This window comes from Oryctolagus cuniculus, chromosome 12, assembly GCF_051225735.1.
Source record: "Oryctolagus cuniculus isolate XC-2025 breed Fujian yellow rabbit chromosome 12, ASM5122573v1, whole genome shotgun sequence".
NCBI classification, from domain to species: Eukaryota; Metazoa; Chordata; class Mammalia; order Lagomorpha; family Leporidae; genus Oryctolagus; species Oryctolagus cuniculus.
This window is the reverse complement of record NC_142878.1, coordinates 1,755,969-1,774,443: the sequence shown is the minus strand read 5'-3', so window position 1 is coordinate 1,774,443 and position 18,475 is coordinate 1,755,969. Positions and strand designations below refer to the sequence as shown.

The window sequence follows — 18,475 nt, the reverse complement described above, 5'->3', positions numbered from 1 at the left end:
TGTCCTATCGGGTTTGAGCATCTGCCGACTGGGGTTCCCTCCCTTGGGGGTTCCTGGAGCCTGTCCCACGTAGACACCTAGGAAGGACTGTGTTTGCTCACTTAATTCCTCTACCAGTTGTCTGGGGGCAGATGTCAGTGAACCTGTAACAGTGGTGACAATAATACAACTAACATCAGTGCTTAGTAAATGGCCAGCCCTGTGCCCAGACCGGTGCTGCACCTGTCCCCCAGCAGCCCTCGCAAGGGCGGCATCACCCTCACCCAGTGAACAGGGGAGAAAGCCTAGGCCAGAAGCGCGGGCAGCTTCCCAGACACACAGGTCACAGGCAAGGGGGCGTTCTGAGCTCCGAGGGAGAGGACCCTGCGTGAGCCTGGCCCCGTGGTGGCCAGACAGGAACTCTGGCATCAGAGGCTTCCTCCCGCCCTCTGCTCCCATGTGCTCCTCTTTTTCCTGGAAAGAAGGAAATGCCGTTTATGAGTTTCAATCCACTGAGAATCTCCCTTCCTGACCATCGCACCCTAAGCTTCCGCACAGTGGAAGGCTCCAGGATGAAATCCCCATGGGACGTCTTCCTGTAACTTGGCCGTGGTCGTCTCATGTGCGCCTGACAGGCGTCCTGGGTGGGCAGGTGCAGCCAGAACTCGGCACTGGATGCAAACGGCGGCTCTGCCCCTTAGCTCCACCCTCTGAGGCACCTCATGTGCTAGGAGAAGCAAGAGGGCCCCTGGGAGCCCCGACGTCTCACACAGGCTGTGTGCCCAGCCCAGGAGTCTGCTACGGCCGTGTGTGGCACTCGGTCCCCTCTGCAGACAGCCCCTCTGCTGTGTGCCCGGGGAGCATCCCTGTACCAACCAGGATCCGAGCCGGGCAGAGCGCGGCTGCTACTGGAGTGAAATTTGGTCTCAGCATCAGGTCTGGGAGTCGCCCTGAGCATTGGGTAGGAAGTGCGGAGTAACACAACCTTCAATGTAGTCCCCCCCGCCCCCACCGAGATTTGTGCCGTCTTTGGTACCGCGTGCACTGATTTCCTATTTCCTTAGCATGGACTCGTGTTTCAGAAAACGCGGCTTTCTTGCGCACGTTATTCCTGCTACCAGAGGTTGAGATACAGCTCATGCGTTGCAACTCCACCTGTGCACCGCAGTGCCACTGAAATTGCTTTGTGTGCCACGTGGGAAGTGGCACAACCCTTCGAGCTGCTTGAATGGCATGGGGAAACCAGCCCTGGGCAGCCCTCTGGGTCCTGCCCACGGGTCCTGGTCCTACCCCTAGGTCCACTTCTCCTCTCTGTGCCCACCGAGGAGCAGGCTCGCCCGTGTTGCAGCTGTGCCACAGCCCCAGTGATGCTCATCACCACAACACCACAGCCGTCACAACAGCAGAGCCACCGCACGGGGGGCCCAGTCCAGCCTCATGGGGACAGCGTTTGTGCCCTGTGAAGGTGATGGCTCTGGGTGGAGAGGACACCACCGCTCTCGCCCACAGCGGCACCCACGCCGTGGCCACACGCAGAGCCGTGGCCCTGCCCGACCTCGCTCTGCACAGTTGGCACCAGGACCCAGGGCAGGACGCCTCCGCCTGGCACTGGCACAACTCGTCCCGCAGGTTCTGGCCCATCACTCAAGGCTGCTGAAACCTTTTTGGATCCCCGCTGTGACATCTGACTTCTTTCTCTCTCTCAACTGGTGTCACCAGAAACTCTGACAAGCGTGCAGCCTTAATTTCATCCAAGTCATTGATAAAAATGTAGAATAGGAGGGAGCCGGTGCACTGAACACTCTCGATGATGTCGGGGAACACGGTGATCTCAGAGTCAATCCACTAACAACCACGGGTGTCCTGCCCTTGAGCTGGGGGCTGGGCTCGAGTGTCTGGAGCCCTGGGGCAGGTCGAGATCTGAGTTGCTGCCTGGGGAGTGCCAGGCTCTGCAGGGATGTGGCTGGGCGGGTGCTCAGTCTCTGGGGGTCCTCCACCTGTGGAGCCCCTGGCCAGCCTGAGCCCGTGGGCAACTTCACACGGGGGCGCTGTGCTCACAGCTGGTGAGTCCCCGTTTGTGGGGTTGAGTGTTGTCAGACTTGGCCAAGGCAGAGGCGGCTCCTGGAAGGGAAAGTGGGGCTCCCCTCCTTCGGTCCTTGGATAACCAGCCAGGACCCCTGACAGGCAGCTCTGGATTCCAGAGGTCTGCGGTGCGTGCGATGCCCCTGACCTCACTCCGAGAAGCCAGCGTCCAAAGGAAGACAAGACCCGGGGGTGGCTGTGGGGGGCGGGAGCAGGCGCTGATCTGAGGAGCCTGCGTCTGCTCTCGGCCGGACCTTGCCCAGGCGGTTTGCGGTCGTGGGGGCCGGGCGGTGCCACGGTGGGGGTCCAGGTGGGAGGCCTGGCACACCCTCCTGCGCTCTGTGCCGAGTGCTTTGGGCTCCTCATTAGAAAGCAGAGTGGGTGGTGCCGCTGCGCCTGCATCTGCGGCGCTGAGAACACGGCAGGCCTTGCGCAGGCCCGGTCCCAGGCACGGCCCTGAGCTGCCCTTTGCCTTCCCAGCCAGGGCTCCCGCCCGGAGCCTGGTACCTCAGGGGGCCTGGGCGCCTGTGCCCTGAGCTGCCACCGTTGTGCAAGCACTCTCGGGTCTCCTGTTACCGGGAGCCGGCGACAGACCAAAATAAAGAGTGTTGGGGGGGCGGGCGGGGGGAGGCAGGCTGACCAGGTCAGCTGGGAATGCCTGTCAGCCGTCCAGGGCGGCTCCTGCGTGGGCCTGGAGGTGGGTGCGTGACTCACGCAGGGCCCTCCCCAGTCCGCGCCCCATGCGCACGCAGCCCTCCCCGTGGCCCGGCTGCCTGATCCCGCCCTGGGGGTCGGGGCGCTCGCGCCTGTGCCGAGGGCTAGGGTTGCACCGTGGGGACTTGACGCTCAGCAGCATGTGCAGCTGAGGCCTCCCCCTGCGAGGTCAGCTGGGCAGCCAGAGCCTCCGCAGCCCGGCTCCCGGCAGGCAGCCGGTGCCCCGGCCCGAGGCAGGATGGCCGAGCGGGAAGCCAGCGGGCTGCAGGTCCTGCTGCACACACTTCAGGTAGGAAGGGGGGAGGGGCGTGGCCTGGTGGGCTGGGGCTGTGCTTGGAGCCCTGCCCACACAGTCCCCTCCGGCCACCACTGCCTGGCCACTGGCCAGAGAGCGGCAGTCAGTTCTCACCTTGAAGCTGACCTGAGTGATGCTGTGGTGTTTAAGTGTTAAACGGCCAGTGCGGGAGATTCCCCCGCCTGAATGACTGAACCTGGGGAGAGCGGAGGTTCCAGTACGGGGTTCAAGTTCTCTTGAGATGGGAAAAATGGGGAGAAAAAAGAATGCAAGTGAGGGTACCCTGTTGAAGCCATGGCTGAACAGGGCAGGGACCCGCGGCTGGGAGGAGGGGCTGGCTGGGAGGGGACCCTCGGGCTGCTCCTGCTCTGTGGCTGTGTCCCATCAGAGAGGCCTGGGGTGGGGACGCCTGCTGGCAATGCGGACTCCCAGGGTGGGGACGCCTGCTGGCAATGTGGACTCCCAGGCAGGGTCTGGCCAGAAGGAACCTGAACCACCAGGGCACCCATGAACCTGCTTTCCTCCAGGCGGTTCCGCTCCCTCCTAATTCTGAGACTCCTTGTTGCAGAGCAGAGGTTTGCAAACTTGTCTGGACATTGTAATCGCCTAAGCAGCGTCAGAGAAGACCCAGGGCCTGTGGATGCCCCTGCACATTCTGGCCTTGCTGGTGTGGGAGCAGCTGGGCACTGGAGCCCAGAGTGCTCCCCAGGGCTGGTGGGCAGGTGGCGCCGAGGGCTGGGGCTCTGGGATGGGGCTGTGTGCCTTTAGCTGGATGCAGAGGCCCAAGGAGTGTTCTACCCCAGGATTGTAAGCTCTGGGTTCACGGATGAGAGGCACAGACGTTGGGAACACACATGGTTTCCTGTTATGAAAAACTGAGCTGCCCTCCGATTCTGAAGGAGTTCTCTATCTTTAAAAATTTAAGCACCAAAAACGGAGTCTCAGAAGTGCACTAGGTTCTGCAGTGTCACATGACTGCTTCCTGGGCGGGGGCAGGAGGAGCGAGAGGGGGTCTGAAGAATTTCAACGTGGACTTGACCTTGTGTGTCATTTTTTAAAGATTTATTTATTCATTTGAAAGTCAGAGTTACTGAGGGAGGGGCGGATGGAGAGCTCCCATCCACTGGTCCACTCCCTGAATGGCTGCAATGGCCAGGGCTGGGCCAGACCAAAGCCAGGAGCCAGGAGCTCCATCTGGGTCTCCCAGTGCAGGGGCCTAGACATTTGGGCCGTCCTCTGCCGCTTTCCAAGCCATTAGCAGGGAGCTGGATGGAAAGTAGAGCAGCAAGCTCTGCAGGTGGCGGCTTTACCTGCTAAGTCACAGCACTGCCCCCAAACATCATCCACGTGGCCCTGCTTAGCTCCCCGTGACCAGGACACTGAAGTAGCAGGAGCGGGCTCGCTGTGCACGCCCGATGATCAGGACACGCTGGCAGAGCAGGCCTGCGTCCCCGGCTGCTCCCACAAGCAGCCCCCAGCACCTGGTTCCTGCCTCTGCACAGGGGTCAGGGCAGTGTGGGCACTCTGGTGCACGTACCAGCGCCTGTGGCTGCATAATCTTCCCATGATGCACCAGCCTCGGCCCAATCACCTGCTGGGGAACTCTTGGGTTACCCTGAGTCTGAGGTTCTTACAAACAAGAATGCTGTGAGCGTGCCTGTACAGAGCACGTGCCCCAGGCGTGGTAGTTCAGGTTCCGGGTTTGATGCTGTGTCCCTCCCTGCTCCTATGGGCTTGGCTGGCGAGCCCCTGACCCAGGGACACTGTCAGCGGGGAGTCTGAAGCCTCCGCTGCTCAGACGGAGCCGTCTCTCCTTGAGCACACAGGAGACTTTGCTGCACCCCTCAGACCTCCAGGAAGGCTGTGCAGCGCCCACGGAGGGCGGAAGCTTAGCCCCGAGCCCCCCGTCCTCTGGACTGGCCCAGGGCATCACTCAGGGAAGAAGGAAAGCGACCAGAAGGAGCAAGGCAGGGTGTCCCGTGACACCTCGGTGGAAGCTCTTGCTGCGGGTCTGCTCTGCGTCCCCAGGGCACAGCACGAGCGGCTTCCTGCCTGGCCCCTGGCCCTGCGCTCATGGAGAAAGGGGAAGTGGCTTGGCCCACCTTGCCTCCATCCTGAGGGCGTGAGGAGGGCCAGTGTGCCAAGTCCCTGGTCCTGGCAGCACGGGTCAGTGGTGGGAAATCAGCCAGGGGCACATGGGCCTGGCTGAAGGGGCTGCAGCCCCAGCCTGGGTGGGAGAGGCGCGGAGGCCCGATCCACCCCGTTTCTGACACCCGCCGCCTGCCTTTGCGGGCGATCCCTCAGTGTCACCATCTCTGTGCAGGTCTGAGGAGGGCCACACCAGAAGGCACCCGCCCGCTCCGGTGGGCAGGTGAGGGGAGTGCATCTGCAAAGCGGGAGGACACTCCCAGGCGCCCAGGGCACGGCCTGAGGGCACAGCCGCAGGGCGGGACGGCTGCCCACACTTCCCATCACTCGCCTTGCTCTTTCCTGGGTGGGCTCCAACACCTGTGGGGAAAGAGACTGTCTCGTTCTGTTCCGCTCTCGTCCTCCACGTGGTTCCGAGCTAATGGGGAAGATGGGGCACTGCCAGGGTGGCCGCCTGCAGCTCCAGCCAGCTCGTGTGCCAGGAGCCCTCACCCAGCAACGCCCCACAAAATGCCAGTTAAGTGCCTTATTGAAACAGGAAAAGTGTATAATTATTCAGCTGGCTTTGGCGCACTCAGCTGTTACATGGGCACATTCTTGCTGTTTGCATTTGTCCTTTATTATTTTATGTCTCAGGGACTCGAACCAAATCCCAGGTCTGCGTCGTTGCCAAATGTGCAGTTAGCTCCTTTTCTCACGCTGGGCTCCAAGAACATGATCTGTTATGGAAGTGGGTTTCCCGGCTCCAGGGAGCCGCGGGCGCCGATCACTGGAACCCTGGACTTGGGTCCTCCCAGGGTCACTTACGGGATCGCAGGTGACTCAGCCTCTGGCTGCAAGGAAGGGTCAGGTGGAGATGTTGACTGATAGGCATCACTCATAACACTTGGGGCTTTTTCTCCCAAAACATGTATTGATCTTTCCCTTTGCTGCTGTCTGGAGGAGGTAGCAGCCTCCACCCACTGCATGCTCAGGCCCAGGTGGAGCAGAGCGAGCGCTTTCCTCTTGGTGTGAACAAAGGAGTCTGCGCAAATGAAGAGAAGAATTCTTCCCAGATAGCAAACATGGAACAGGTTTTCTGGAGCTCGCCGGGATTCCGTCTCCGGGAAGCCTGGGGCTCTGAACCTCCACAGAAACCCAAATGCGGGAACACTGAAATCCACGTTCACTTTGGGCACCAGTAGAGGAAAGACAAAGACAAGAGCCCAACCACAACAGCACAAAACCGACAAGAGATTGCACCTGCCAGTGCCAACGGCCGGACTCAGGGCCACTCCTGCTGGGAGGTGCAGGCGCTGGCGCACGCAGGGGCCGGCTGAGCAGAACTGGGCAAGTGTTATTTGGCAAGTTAGCTTTCGAGATCTTGCTGCCTTCAGTTTCTTAATTGTTTTTGGAATTAGAGGTTGGAGAAAATGAAAAATTAAAGGTTCAATTCGGGCCAGGCCTTTACGTCATCACTGATGCCCCCTCCCTGCCCCCGGGAGGAGCTGTGGGTGTTCTTTGCCTCACCGATGGGCACGAGTGCGTTCAGCCGCTCAAGGCTCCGACAGAAGGGGGCGGAGGCAGGTCAGGGTCCGTGTTGCTGAGATGGCGAGAGGACCCCGCTCTGCTCTTTGTTTGAGGGCATTCCTTTGGCCTGGCAGGACCTGGAGATCGGAGGGACGCGAATTCTCTACAATAGAAGGAGGCTTCAGTGGAACATGGATCATCCTCGCACCCCAATTTGGTGTGGGGGGGAACACCCCATACAGACAGGGAACAGCAGATCTGGGCCAGCTGAATGTCTTCAGTATTTATCATCTCTCTACCCACCCAAACACTCACCCATCTATCCACTTATACAGCCATCCACCCACCCATCCCTCCAACTACTCACCCACGCTTCCACTCATATAGCCACCGGTCTCTCCCTCCCTCCTTCACCCCTGCTCTCCCCTCCCTCCCCTCTCTCCCCTCCCTCCCCTCTCCCTCCCTTCCCCCCTCCCCTCCCTCTCTCCCCCTCCCTCTCTCCCTCCCTCCGCTCTCCCTCCCTCCCTCTCCTCTCCCTCCCTTCTCCCCCTCCCTTCCCCCTCCCCTCCCCCCTCCCCTCCCTCTCTCCATCCCTCTCTCCCCTCTCCCTCCCCTTCTCTCCCTCCCCTCTCCCTCTCCCCCTCCCTCCCCCCTCCGCTCTCCCTCCCTCCCCCCTCCCCTCCCTCTCTCCATCCCTCTCTCCCCTCTCCCTCCCTCCCTCCCCCTCCCTCCCTTCGCCCCTCCCCTCCCTCTCTCCATCCCTCTCTCCCCTCCCCCTCTCTCCCCTCTCCCTCCCCCTCCCTCCCTCCCGCAGCTCTGTGCAGAGTGGCTGCATCCCTGGTACCTCACCCAGGTGCTAATGGGCATCTGGCTGCAAAGGGTCGCAGGGGCAGATGGATTCCAAGTGTGGGGCGAGAGGAATGGGTGGGGGTGCCCCAGTCTCTCCGTGTGTAGAAACACGTATGTGTCCCCGCTCCCCTGTAAGCGTCTCACTCTCTGAGAGGCCCCCCTGTGGGAGGCTCAGTTGCTGCTCCGCCCCTGCTGACCTGCTAACTGTTTCAGTGCCGGCCGCCCTCCCCATCAGGGCTGGGCTCTCACCTGTCTGTCCACTCTCTCTCTGCTGCCTGAAGACATGATCCCAGATGTGGTAGTTGTTCAGTGTTTGTCGATTGCCAATAAAAATATTTTGCGTGGCATATTAGTAAGTTGGTGTTACACTAGATAGCATTTCTAGACCATATATTAGAGCGTGTCCAAGATGGTCTAGAAATGCTGTCTAGTGCAACACCAACTTATTAATATGCCGTGCAAAACCATTTACATGTATTTATGCACCGTGGTTGTAGGCGGTGGTTCACAAAGCTCAGCCCCCTTTGATCTGGAAACAGGCCCCCCATGTTTGAACTGCCCTGGTCTGCCTGGTCTGCGGCTGCTCTGTCTGGAAGCCCGGAGCCATCCCCTCTCTTGGGGATTGTCCAGTGGGGATCCACAGCCTGCGTGCCGGCCTTGAGTTGAGAGAATTTCTGCTCCCTCCTTGCCTGGGACAGAAGACAAGCAACAGCCGTGGAGTCAAGTGTTTCCCTTTTTCCAAATGTTTAAATTATACAGAGAAGCAGGAAGAAGAGTGCAGGGGCGCACATGTGTTTAATCGTCTTTCACATGTTTCCATATCACTTCTAGTGTATGTTACATGTGCACACACACGCTAGTCCTCCTGAGTATCACACACCGTGGGGTCCTGTCAGGATCCTAATGTGGGAAGAGAAGGTTTATCAGTGCTGTCTTCCCTGAGTTTTACCTCTTACCCCGTAAGAGACAGCACTGATAAATATCTATGTTGAATAACACGGCGAACACTTCTACACACGCTCTCTGTGTTAACTTCCACATGTGAAAGGAAACATGAGAATCAAAATTCAGCTTTTTGTGTCTGGATTATTTGCTTTAGCATGATGATCTTCAGTTCCACCTGTTTTGTCAGAATGTCATTCCTTTTCACGGCTGAGTAATATTCCATCAAGCATGTGTGCCGCGTTTCTCTTATCCAATCATCCACTTAGGGACCTCGAGGTCGATTCTGAGTCTCTGCTGAACGGGGCTGCAGTGAACGTGGGAGGGCAGGTAGCTCTTTGATATGCTGACTTCAGTATTGGATGCCTTCCCAGGAGTGGGACAGCTGGGTCTGTGGGAGCTCTATTTTTAGTTTCCTGAGGCATGCCCGTGCTGTTGTCCCTGACACATGCACTCATCTGCGTTCCCGCCAGCAGTGCACTCGGGCTCCTCTTCTCTGCAGCCTGGCCAGCGTTTGTTAGTTTTTGACTTTTGGATAACAGCCACACAGGCTGGAATGAGATGGTCCCTCACTCTGACTTTCACTTGCATTTGCCTGATGGCTGGTGATCCTGACGACTTTTTCCATGAGTTTGTTGGTCATTTGTGTTTCCTCCTTTGAAAAATGTCTATTCAGGTCATTTGTTCATTTCTTACCTGCATTGTTTTTTGTTGAATTTCTTGAGATCCTTATATATTCTGTGTATCAATCCTCTATCGGATGCATGTTTGCAAATATTCTCTCCCACTCTGCTGGTTGTCTCTTCACTCTGTTAATTGTTTCTTTCGCTGTGCAGAAGCTTCTTCATTTGATATGGTCCTATTTGTCTGTTTTTGCTTTCATTGCCTACGCTTATGCGATCTTATCTGAAAAGTCGTTGCCCATGCCAAGGTCTTGGAGTATTTCCTCAGTGTGTCCTCCAGTAGTTTCATGTTTTACATTTGGAGTCTTGATCCATCATGAATTGATTTTTTTTTGGGTGTAAGGTAGAGGTCTTCATTCAAATTTCTGTGAGTGGAAATCCAATGTTTCCAACACCATTTCTTGAAGCGACTATCCTTGCTTGTACAAGGAGTGTTTGTAGCATGTTTGTTGAGACATTTGTTGTAGATGCATGGATTTATGACTGGGGTTGTGTTCTGTTCCATTGATCTCTGTGTCTATTTTCACACAAGTGCTGTGCCGTTTGGTTACTGTAGCCCTGTAGTGTCTTGAAATCTAGTGTTGTGATTCCTATGGCTTAGTTTTTATTGCTCAAAATCGCTTTGGGTATTTGGGGTCTTTGTGGTTCAATAGAAATTTTAGGATTTTTTTTATAGTTCTGTGAAGAATGTCATTGGAGTCTGATGGGTATTTGAGGTGAATCTGAAAGTTGCTTTGGGTAATGGAAATTTTCATGTTACTAATTCTTTCTGCCCAGGAACGTGGGAGGTCTTTCCTTCGTTTTCCTGTGTCTTCTCCTTTCATCAATGTTTTATAATTGTCATTGCCATGGTCTTTTATATTTTTGATGAAATTTACCCCAAAGTATTTACTTTTTTTGGTAGCCTGTGAATGGAATTGTTCTTATTAAGTTCGCTCTTAGTCGGTTTTAAAATTGCCGCTGATTTTTGCGTGTTGATTTTGTAGCCTGCAGTTTTGCTGGATTCTCTCATCAGTTACAACAATCTCTTGGGAGAGTCTTTTGGTTCCACTCTTGTCCAATACATTTCTGGGAGCTTTAGCCAGACCATCAGGCAAGGGAAAGACATACAGCTATGCAAACTGGACGAGAGGAAGTCAAATCATCCCTGTACGCAGATGACATGATTCTGTAGCAGGGAACCAAAGACTCTCCCGAGAGACTGTTGTAACTGATGAGAAGAGTGCTGAGTGGGAATCCTTGTCTGGTACTAGACCTCAGTGGAAAGGCTCCCAGCTCTTCTGGATTCCATGTGACATTAGCTGTGCACTTGCCATAGGCAGTGTTTATTACACTGAGGTGTGTTACCTCTTTACCTTATTTGCCAAGGGTTTTATCACGAGACGGCATTGTGTTTGCAGAGAAAGCCCCTCTGATGTTCCTCAGGAGGCCCTCTGGTGACAACAGCACAGCCCTAGCTCTGGTTCCAGGTGGGGTCAGGCATGGGTGGGTGGTGACAGCAGCACAGCCCTAGCTCTGGGTTCCAAGTGGGGTCAGGCATGGACGGGTGGTGACAGCAGCACAGCCCTAGCTCTGGTTCCAGGTGGGGTCAGGCATGGGTGGGTGGTGACAGCAGCACAGCCCTAGCTCTGGTTCCAGGTGGGGTCAGGCATGGGTGGGTGGTGACAGCAGCACAGCCCTAGCTCTGGGTTCCAAGTGGGGTCAGGCATGGGTGGGTGGTGACAGCAGCACAGCCCTAGCTCTGGTTCCAGGTGGGGTCAGGCATGGGTGGGTGGTGACAGCAGCACAGCCCTAGCTCTGGTTCCAGGTGGGGTCAGGCATGGGTGGGTGGTGACAACAGCACAGCCCTAGCTCTGGTTCCAGGTGGGGTCAGGCATGGGTGGGTGGTGACAGCAGCACAGCCCTAGCTCTGGTTCCAGGTGGGGTCAGGCATGGGTGGGTGGTGACAACAGCACAGCCCTAGCTCTGGTTCCAGGTGGGGTCAGGCATGGGTGGGTGGTGACAACAGCACAGCCCTAGCTCTGGTTCCAGGTGGGGTCAGGCATGGGTGGGTGGTGACAGCAGCACAGCCCTAGCTCTGGTTCCAGGTGGGGTCAGGCATGGGTGGGTGGTGACAGCAGCACAGCCCTAGCTCTGGTTCCAGGTGGGGTCAGGCATGATGGGTCTCGGGGTCTGGGCCCACAAGGAAATTTTGCCTCAGAGACTTGTAGACAAGCAGCTGGAACCTGCCCCTCCCCAGGGCCCCCCCATAGCAATGCTTACTAACACCTCCAAGCTGCGGGAGCCACCGGGCACTGGGAGCCCGTTCTACTCTTCTGCCCATGGGCGTCCTCTGCAGCCCCCCTGAAGACAGCGCTCATCCAGGCAGCCCCAAGGGCCATGGTAGAGGAGGAGAGCTCACACGCAAGTCCCATCGGCTCCCTGACTTCCCTTTGGAAGTCATAAGACATACATTACCTGTCCTAGGGCATCAGAGCACCTCCAAAGGACAGCTGAGATTCAGAGGGAGAAAGAGGTGCCCTGGCAATAATATCGGAAGCAAGGTGGGCGTTACTGGCACCCGCGTGTGCCCGGGACTTAGTATTTTCCGTGTCCTATCTCGTGGAGCAACCACACGCACTCGCTGGCGCTCACACAGCCTTCATGTGGCAGAGCCGGGATTTGGGCCTGGACACCGCCCGGGCATCAGCGGATTCCCTCCACGCATCCTGTCCTCACTTCACTTCTTCCTGGTGAGAGTACACGAGCTCCTTATCTCCTAAAAATTGATGACTAAGCAGATACGAACAGTAGGGAATAAACGTCTCCTCCATCGGATCCCAGTCTCTAAATCAGCCTCATCGGGGTTTGTCAATCTACAGGTCAAAGAGTGTGTGGAGAATGGGCCTGCGGGAGCGGACTCCTGACGGACAGGGGAGAGCAGGTGTGCACTCCTGACAGACAGGACAGGGGAGAGTGGGTGTGCACTCCTGATGGACAGGACAGGGAGAGCGGGTGTGCACTCCTGACAGACAGGACAGGGGAGAGCTGGTGTGCGCTCCTGATGGACAGGACAGGGAGAGCGGGTGTGCGCTCCTGACGGACAGGACAGGGGAGAGCGGGTGTGCGCTCCTGACAAGCAGTTCTTGAGCTGAAAAACAAAATCACCGAGCGAACGCCTCCATGGGGCGGCTTAGCTGCAGGTTAGCTTTGGCTACGGAAGAATTGGAAGTCGGGTGGTAAGAGTTTACTGAGCACTAGGCAGAAGGATGGGACTCTGGGGGAGGACACCGGGTGAGTGTGCCGCTGTCTCGGGCTCGGGAAGCAGGGGAGAGGCCCGGAGGCAGTGGGGCGGTCCCCGCCCTCCCCGCACAATGCAGCAGCGCTTGCTCGCCGTGTGCAGGGAAACGCCCGCGGGGCCGCGTCCACGGCTGCTGGAGTTTCCAGTGAGGAAGCTTTCCTGGATGCTGTATTCGGTGTCACACTTTGGGATCACTCGGGAGTTTAGCTGACTACAGTGCGCCAGGAGCGCCGGGCTGCTTCTGGTGTGGGCACCCGCACACGCCACAGCCTCTGCCATCACAGGGGCGCCTCAGCAGCCAGGATGGAGCACAGCCCACGGCGCCTGCATAGGCGGCTTTGCGGCCTCACGCTTCATCTGGGCGACACCCCCCAACGATTCCCTGTGCCACTGCTGGGGCGACACACCCCAACACTCCCTGTGTCACTCCTGGGGCGACACACCCCAACACTCCCTGTGTCACTCCTGGGGCGACACACCCCAACGCTCCCTGTGTCACTCCTGGGGCGACACACCCCAACACTCCCTGTGTCACTCCTGGGGCGACACACCCCACGCTCCCTGTGTCACTCCTGGGGTGACACACCCCAATGCTCCCCTGTGTCACTCCTGGGGCGACACACCCCAACACTCCCTGTGTCACTCCTGGGGTGACACACCCCAACACTCCCTGTGTCACTCCTGGGGTGACACACCCCAACACTCCCTGTGTCACTGCTGGGGTGACACACCCCAATGCTCCCCTGTGTCACTCCTGGGGCGACACACCCCAACGCTCCCCGTGTCACTCCTGGGGCGACACACCCCAATGCTCCCTGTGTCACTGCTGGGGTGACACACCCCAATGCTCCCCTGTGTCACTCCTGGGCCGACACACCCCAACACTCCCTGTGTCACTCCTGGGGCGACACACCCCAACGCTCCCCGTGTCACTCCTGGGGCGACACACCCCAACACTCCCTGTGTCACTCCTGGGCCGACACCCCCAATGCTCCCTGTGTCACTCCTGGGGCGACACACCCCAACGATCCCCTGTGTCACTCCTGGGGCGACACACCCAAACGCTCCCCTGTGTCACTCCTGGGGCGACACACCCCAACGCTCCCCTGTGTCACTCCTGGGGCGACACACCCCAACGCTCCCCTGTGTCACTCCAGGGGCGACACACCCCAACGCTCCCCTGTGTCACTCCAGGGGCGACACACCCAAACGCTCCCCTGTGTCACTCCTGGGGCGACACACCCCAACGCTCCCCTGTGTCACTCCTGGGGCGACACACCCCAACGCTCCCCTGTGTCACTCCTGGGGTGACACACCCCAACGCTCCCCTGTGTCACTTCTGGGGCGACACACCCCAACGCTCCCCTGTGTCACTCCTGGGGCGACACACCCCAACGCTCCCTGTGTCACTTCTGGGGCGACACACCCCAACGCTCCCCGTGTCACTCCTGGGGCGACACACCCCAATGCTCCCTGTGTCACTCCTGGGGTGACACACCCCAACACTCCCTGTGTCACTCCTGGGGCGACACACCCCAATGCTCCCTGTGTCACTCCTGGGACGACACACCCCAATGCTCCCCTGTGTCACTCCTGGGGCGACACACCCCAACACTCCCTGTGTCACTCCTGGGGCGACACACCCCAACGCTCCCTGTGTCACTCCTGGGGCGACACACCCCAATGCTCCCCTGTGTCACTCCTGGGCCGACACACCCCAACACTCCCTGTGTCACTCCTGGGCCGACACACCCCAACACTCCCCTGTGTCACTCCTGGGCCGACACACCCCAACACTCCCTGTGTCACTCCTGGGGCGACACACCCCAATGCTCCCCTGTGTCACTCCTGGGGCGACACACCCCAACGCTCCCCTGTGTCACTCCTGGGGCGACACACCCCAACGCTCCCCGTGTCACTCCTGGGCCGACACACCCCAACACTCCCTGTGTCACTCCTGGGGCGACACACCCCAACACTCCCCGTGTCACTCCTGGGCCGACACACCCCAACACTCCCTGTGTCACTCCTGGGACGACACACCCCAACACTCCCTGTGTCACTCCTGGGGCGACACACCCCAACGCTCCCTGTGTCACTCCTGGGGCGACACACCCCAATGCTCCCCTGTGTCACTCCTGGGCCGACACACCCCAACACTCCCTGTGTCACTCCTGGGCCGACACACCCCAACACTCCCCTGTGTCACTCCTGGGCCGACACACCCCAACACTCCCTGTGTCACTCCTGGGGCGACACACCCCAATGCTCCCCTGTGTCACTCCTGGGGCGACACACCCCAACGCTCCCCTGTGTCACTCCTGGGGCGACACACCCCAACGCTCCCCGTGTCACTCCTGGGCCGACACACCCCAACACTCCCTGTGTCACTCCTGGGGCGACACACCCCAACACTCCCCGTGTCACTCCTGGGCCGACACACCCCAACACTCCCTGTGTCACTCCTGGGGCGACACACCCCAACACTCCCTGTGTCACTCCTGGGACGACACACCCCAACACTCCCTGTGTCACTCCTGGGACGACACACCCCAACACTCCCTGTGTCACTCCTGGGGCGACACACCCCAACACTCCCTGTGTCACTCCTGGGGCGACACACCCCAACACTCCCTGTGTCACTCCTGGGCCGACACCCCCAACACTCCCTGTGTCACTCCTGGGGCGACACACCCCAACACTCCCTGTGTCACTCCTGGGGCGACACACCCCAACACTCCCTGTGTCACTCCTGGGACGACACACCCCAACACTCCCTGTGTCACTCCTGGGCCGACACACCCCAACACTCCCTGTGTCACTCCTGGGACGACACACCCCAACACTCCCTGTGTCACTCCAGGGCCGACACCCCCAATGCTCCCTGTGTCACTCCTGGGGCGACACACCCCAACACTCCCTGTGTCACTCCTGGGGCGACACACCCCAACACTCCCTGTGTCACTCCTGGGGCGACACACCCCAACACTCCCTGTGTCACTCCTGGGGCGACACACCCCAACACTCCCTGTGTCACTCCTGGGGCGACACACCCCAACACTCCCTGTGTCACTCCTGGGCCGACACACCCCAATGCTCCCCTGTGTCACTCCTGGGGCGACACACCCCAACACTCCCTGTGTCACTCCTGGGCCGACACACCCCAATGCTCCCCTGTGTCACTCCTGGGCCGACACACCCCAACACTCCCTGTGTCACTCCTGGGCCGACACACCCCAACGCTCCCTGTGTCACTCCTGGGACGACACACCCCAACACTCCCTGTGTCACTCCTGGGGCGACACACCCCAACGCTCCCCTGTGTCACTCCTGGGGCGACACACCCCAATGCTCCCCTGTGTCACTCCTGGGACGACACACCCCAACGCTCCCCTGTGTCACTCCTGGGGTGACACACCCCAATGCTCCCTGTGTCACTCCTGGGCCGACACACCCCAACACTCCCTGTGTCACTCCTGGGGCGACACACCCCAACGCTCCCTGTGTCACTTCTGGGGTGACACACCCCAACACTCCCCTGTGTCACTCCTGGGGCGACACACCCCAACGCTCCCTGTGTCACTCCTGGGCCGACACACCCCAATGCTCCCCTGTGTCACTCCTGGCGCGACACACCCCAACGCTCCCCTGTGTCACTCCTGGGGCGACACACCCCAACGCTCCCCTGTGTCACTCCTGGGGCGACACACCCCAACGCTCCCCATGTCACTCCTGGGGCAACACACCCCAACACTCCCTGTGTTACTTCTGGGGTGACACACCCCAACACTCCCCTGTGTCACTCCTGGGGCGACACACCCCAACGCTCCCCTGTGTCACTCCTGGGGCGACACACCCCAACACTCCCTGTGTTACTTCTGGGGTGACACACCCCAACACTCCCCTGTGTCACTCCTGGGGCGACACACCCCAACACTCCCCTGTGTCACTCCTGGGCCGACACACCCCAACACTCCCTGTGTCACTCCTGGGGCGACACACCCCAACGCTCCCCTGTGTCACTCCTGGGGCGACACCCCCCAACACTCCCTGTGTCACTCCTGGGGCGACACACCCCAATGCTCCCCTGTGTCACTCCTGGGGCGACACACCCCAATGCTCCCCTGTGTCACTCCTGGGACGACACACCCCAACGCTCCCCTGTGTCACTCCTGGGGTGACACACCCCAATGCTCCCTGTGTCACTCCTGGGGTGACACACCCCAACACTCCCTGTGTCACTCCTGGGGTGACACACCCCAACGCTCCCTGTGTCACTTCTGGGGTGACACACCCCAACACTCCCCTGTGTCACTCCTGGGGCGACACACCCCAACGCTCCCTGTGTCACTCCTGGGCCGACACACCCCAATGCTCCCCTGTGTCACTCCTGGCGCGACACACCCCAACGCTCCCCTGTGTCACTCCTGGGGCGACACACCCCAACGCTCCCCTGTGTCACTCCTGGGGCGACACACCCCAACGCTCCCCATGTCACTCCTGGGGCAACACACCCCAACACTCCCTGTGTTACTTCTGGGGTGACACACCCCAACACTCCCCTGTGTCACTCCTGGGGCGACACACCCCAACGCTCCCCTGTGTCACTCCTGGGGCGACACACCCCAACACTCCCTGTGTTACTTCTGGGGTGACACACCCCAACACTCCCCTGTGTCACTCCTGGGGCGACACACCCCAACACTCCCCTGTGTCACTCCTGGGCCGACACACCCCAACACTCCCTGTGTCACTCCTGGGGCGACACACCCCAACGCTCCCCTGTGTCACTCCTGGGGCGACACACCCCAATGCTCCCCTGTGTCACTCCTGGGCCGACACACCCCAACACTCCCTGTGTCACTCCTGGGGTGACACACCCCTGAAGCTCCCTGTGTCACTCCTGATCGGGCTGTTGGCAATGAGTGACACCATGGGGATCTGTTCGCAGGGCCACAGCTAGCTGAACTACTACCATTTCCTTCCTTTTGCCCTTTTCTCTGTCCCATCTGGTGTTCTGATAAGTAACTCCACATTTTCATGTGAAAAAGAGGCTCTGAGGTGGTTTGCATGCAGCGGGCAAACTGTGCAGGGCTGAGGTGAGCTGGGCAGGGCCCTGGTGAGCTGGGTGGGGCTTGTGTACCAGGCAGGACCATGTTGAACCGGGCAGGTGTGTGAACTGGGCAGGGCTGTGGTGAACTGGGTGGGGCCATGGTGAGCTGGGTGGGGCTTATGTAGGGGACAGGATCATGGTGAATTAAATGGGACTATGAAGTGGGCAGGGCCATGTTGAAGTGGGCAGGGCCATGTTGAAGTGGGTGGGGCCTGGTGAGCTGGGCGGGGTTGTGGTGAGCTGGGTGGGGCCTGGTGAGCTGGGCAGGTTCTTGCAGCCATGGGTGAGTGTCCACTGTTTAGCTACATTCTGACATTGTTCACCCAGAATTAGCATCAGATCCCATCAGGTAAGGGCTTACTCCTGTTAGCTAGTCACAGCTGCCGGACTTGTGACCAATCAGCTATGAATCCAGGGGCTCCCAGGACCCTCTCTTTGTGCTTGGTAGTTCACTCAAGCAGCTCCAGACTCAGGAAGCACTACCTACTCTCTCCAGGATCCTTGTGAAGACACACCTGCCCGTGAGGTCGGGGCACCACCTCCCTGCACAGGGCTTCTCCCCACCGCTGAGGGCCTTTCTGTCTCCAGGGGTGGGAGGTGGGGCTGCAGCCCTGAAGTCGCGCCTTGGGACTTCCCACCAGGAAGATACCTGGGGGCCCTGTCACCTGCCATCTCCTCAGGATTCAGAGGGGCCCACCTCTCAGGGTGCCCAGGGCCTAGAGGCCCTTGTGTTGGGAGCAAGGGGCTTAGACCAAGTATTGCGGCAGCACCCCCGTCACTCGGGACAGATGCACACTTCTTACCCCACGTATCCTTGAAGATGCCCACACCCGACAGCAGTTCCCAGAGTGGGATGCTGAGGGCTGTCACCCACAGCCTCG

The 18,475-nt window shown here is 59.2% G+C and overlaps 1 protein-coding gene across 2 annotated transcripts in view; it reads left to right on the top strand.

The window, feature by feature from the left end:
- The first annotated feature begins 2,733 nt into the window (after positions 1-2,733).
- Positions 2,734-18,475, top strand: part of AGBL1 (AGBL carboxypeptidase 1) — a 635,239-nt gene continuing 619,497 nt past the window's right edge. For both annotated transcript variants that reach the window (XM_089311047.1, XM_089311049.1), the window contains exon 1: positions 2,734-3,064. In XM_089311047.1, the coding sequence (XP_089167173.1) occupies positions 3,014-3,064 (51 nt within the window). In that variant the 5' untranslated portion in view covers positions 2,734-3,013. The remainder of the gene's footprint in view (positions 3,065-18,475) is intronic.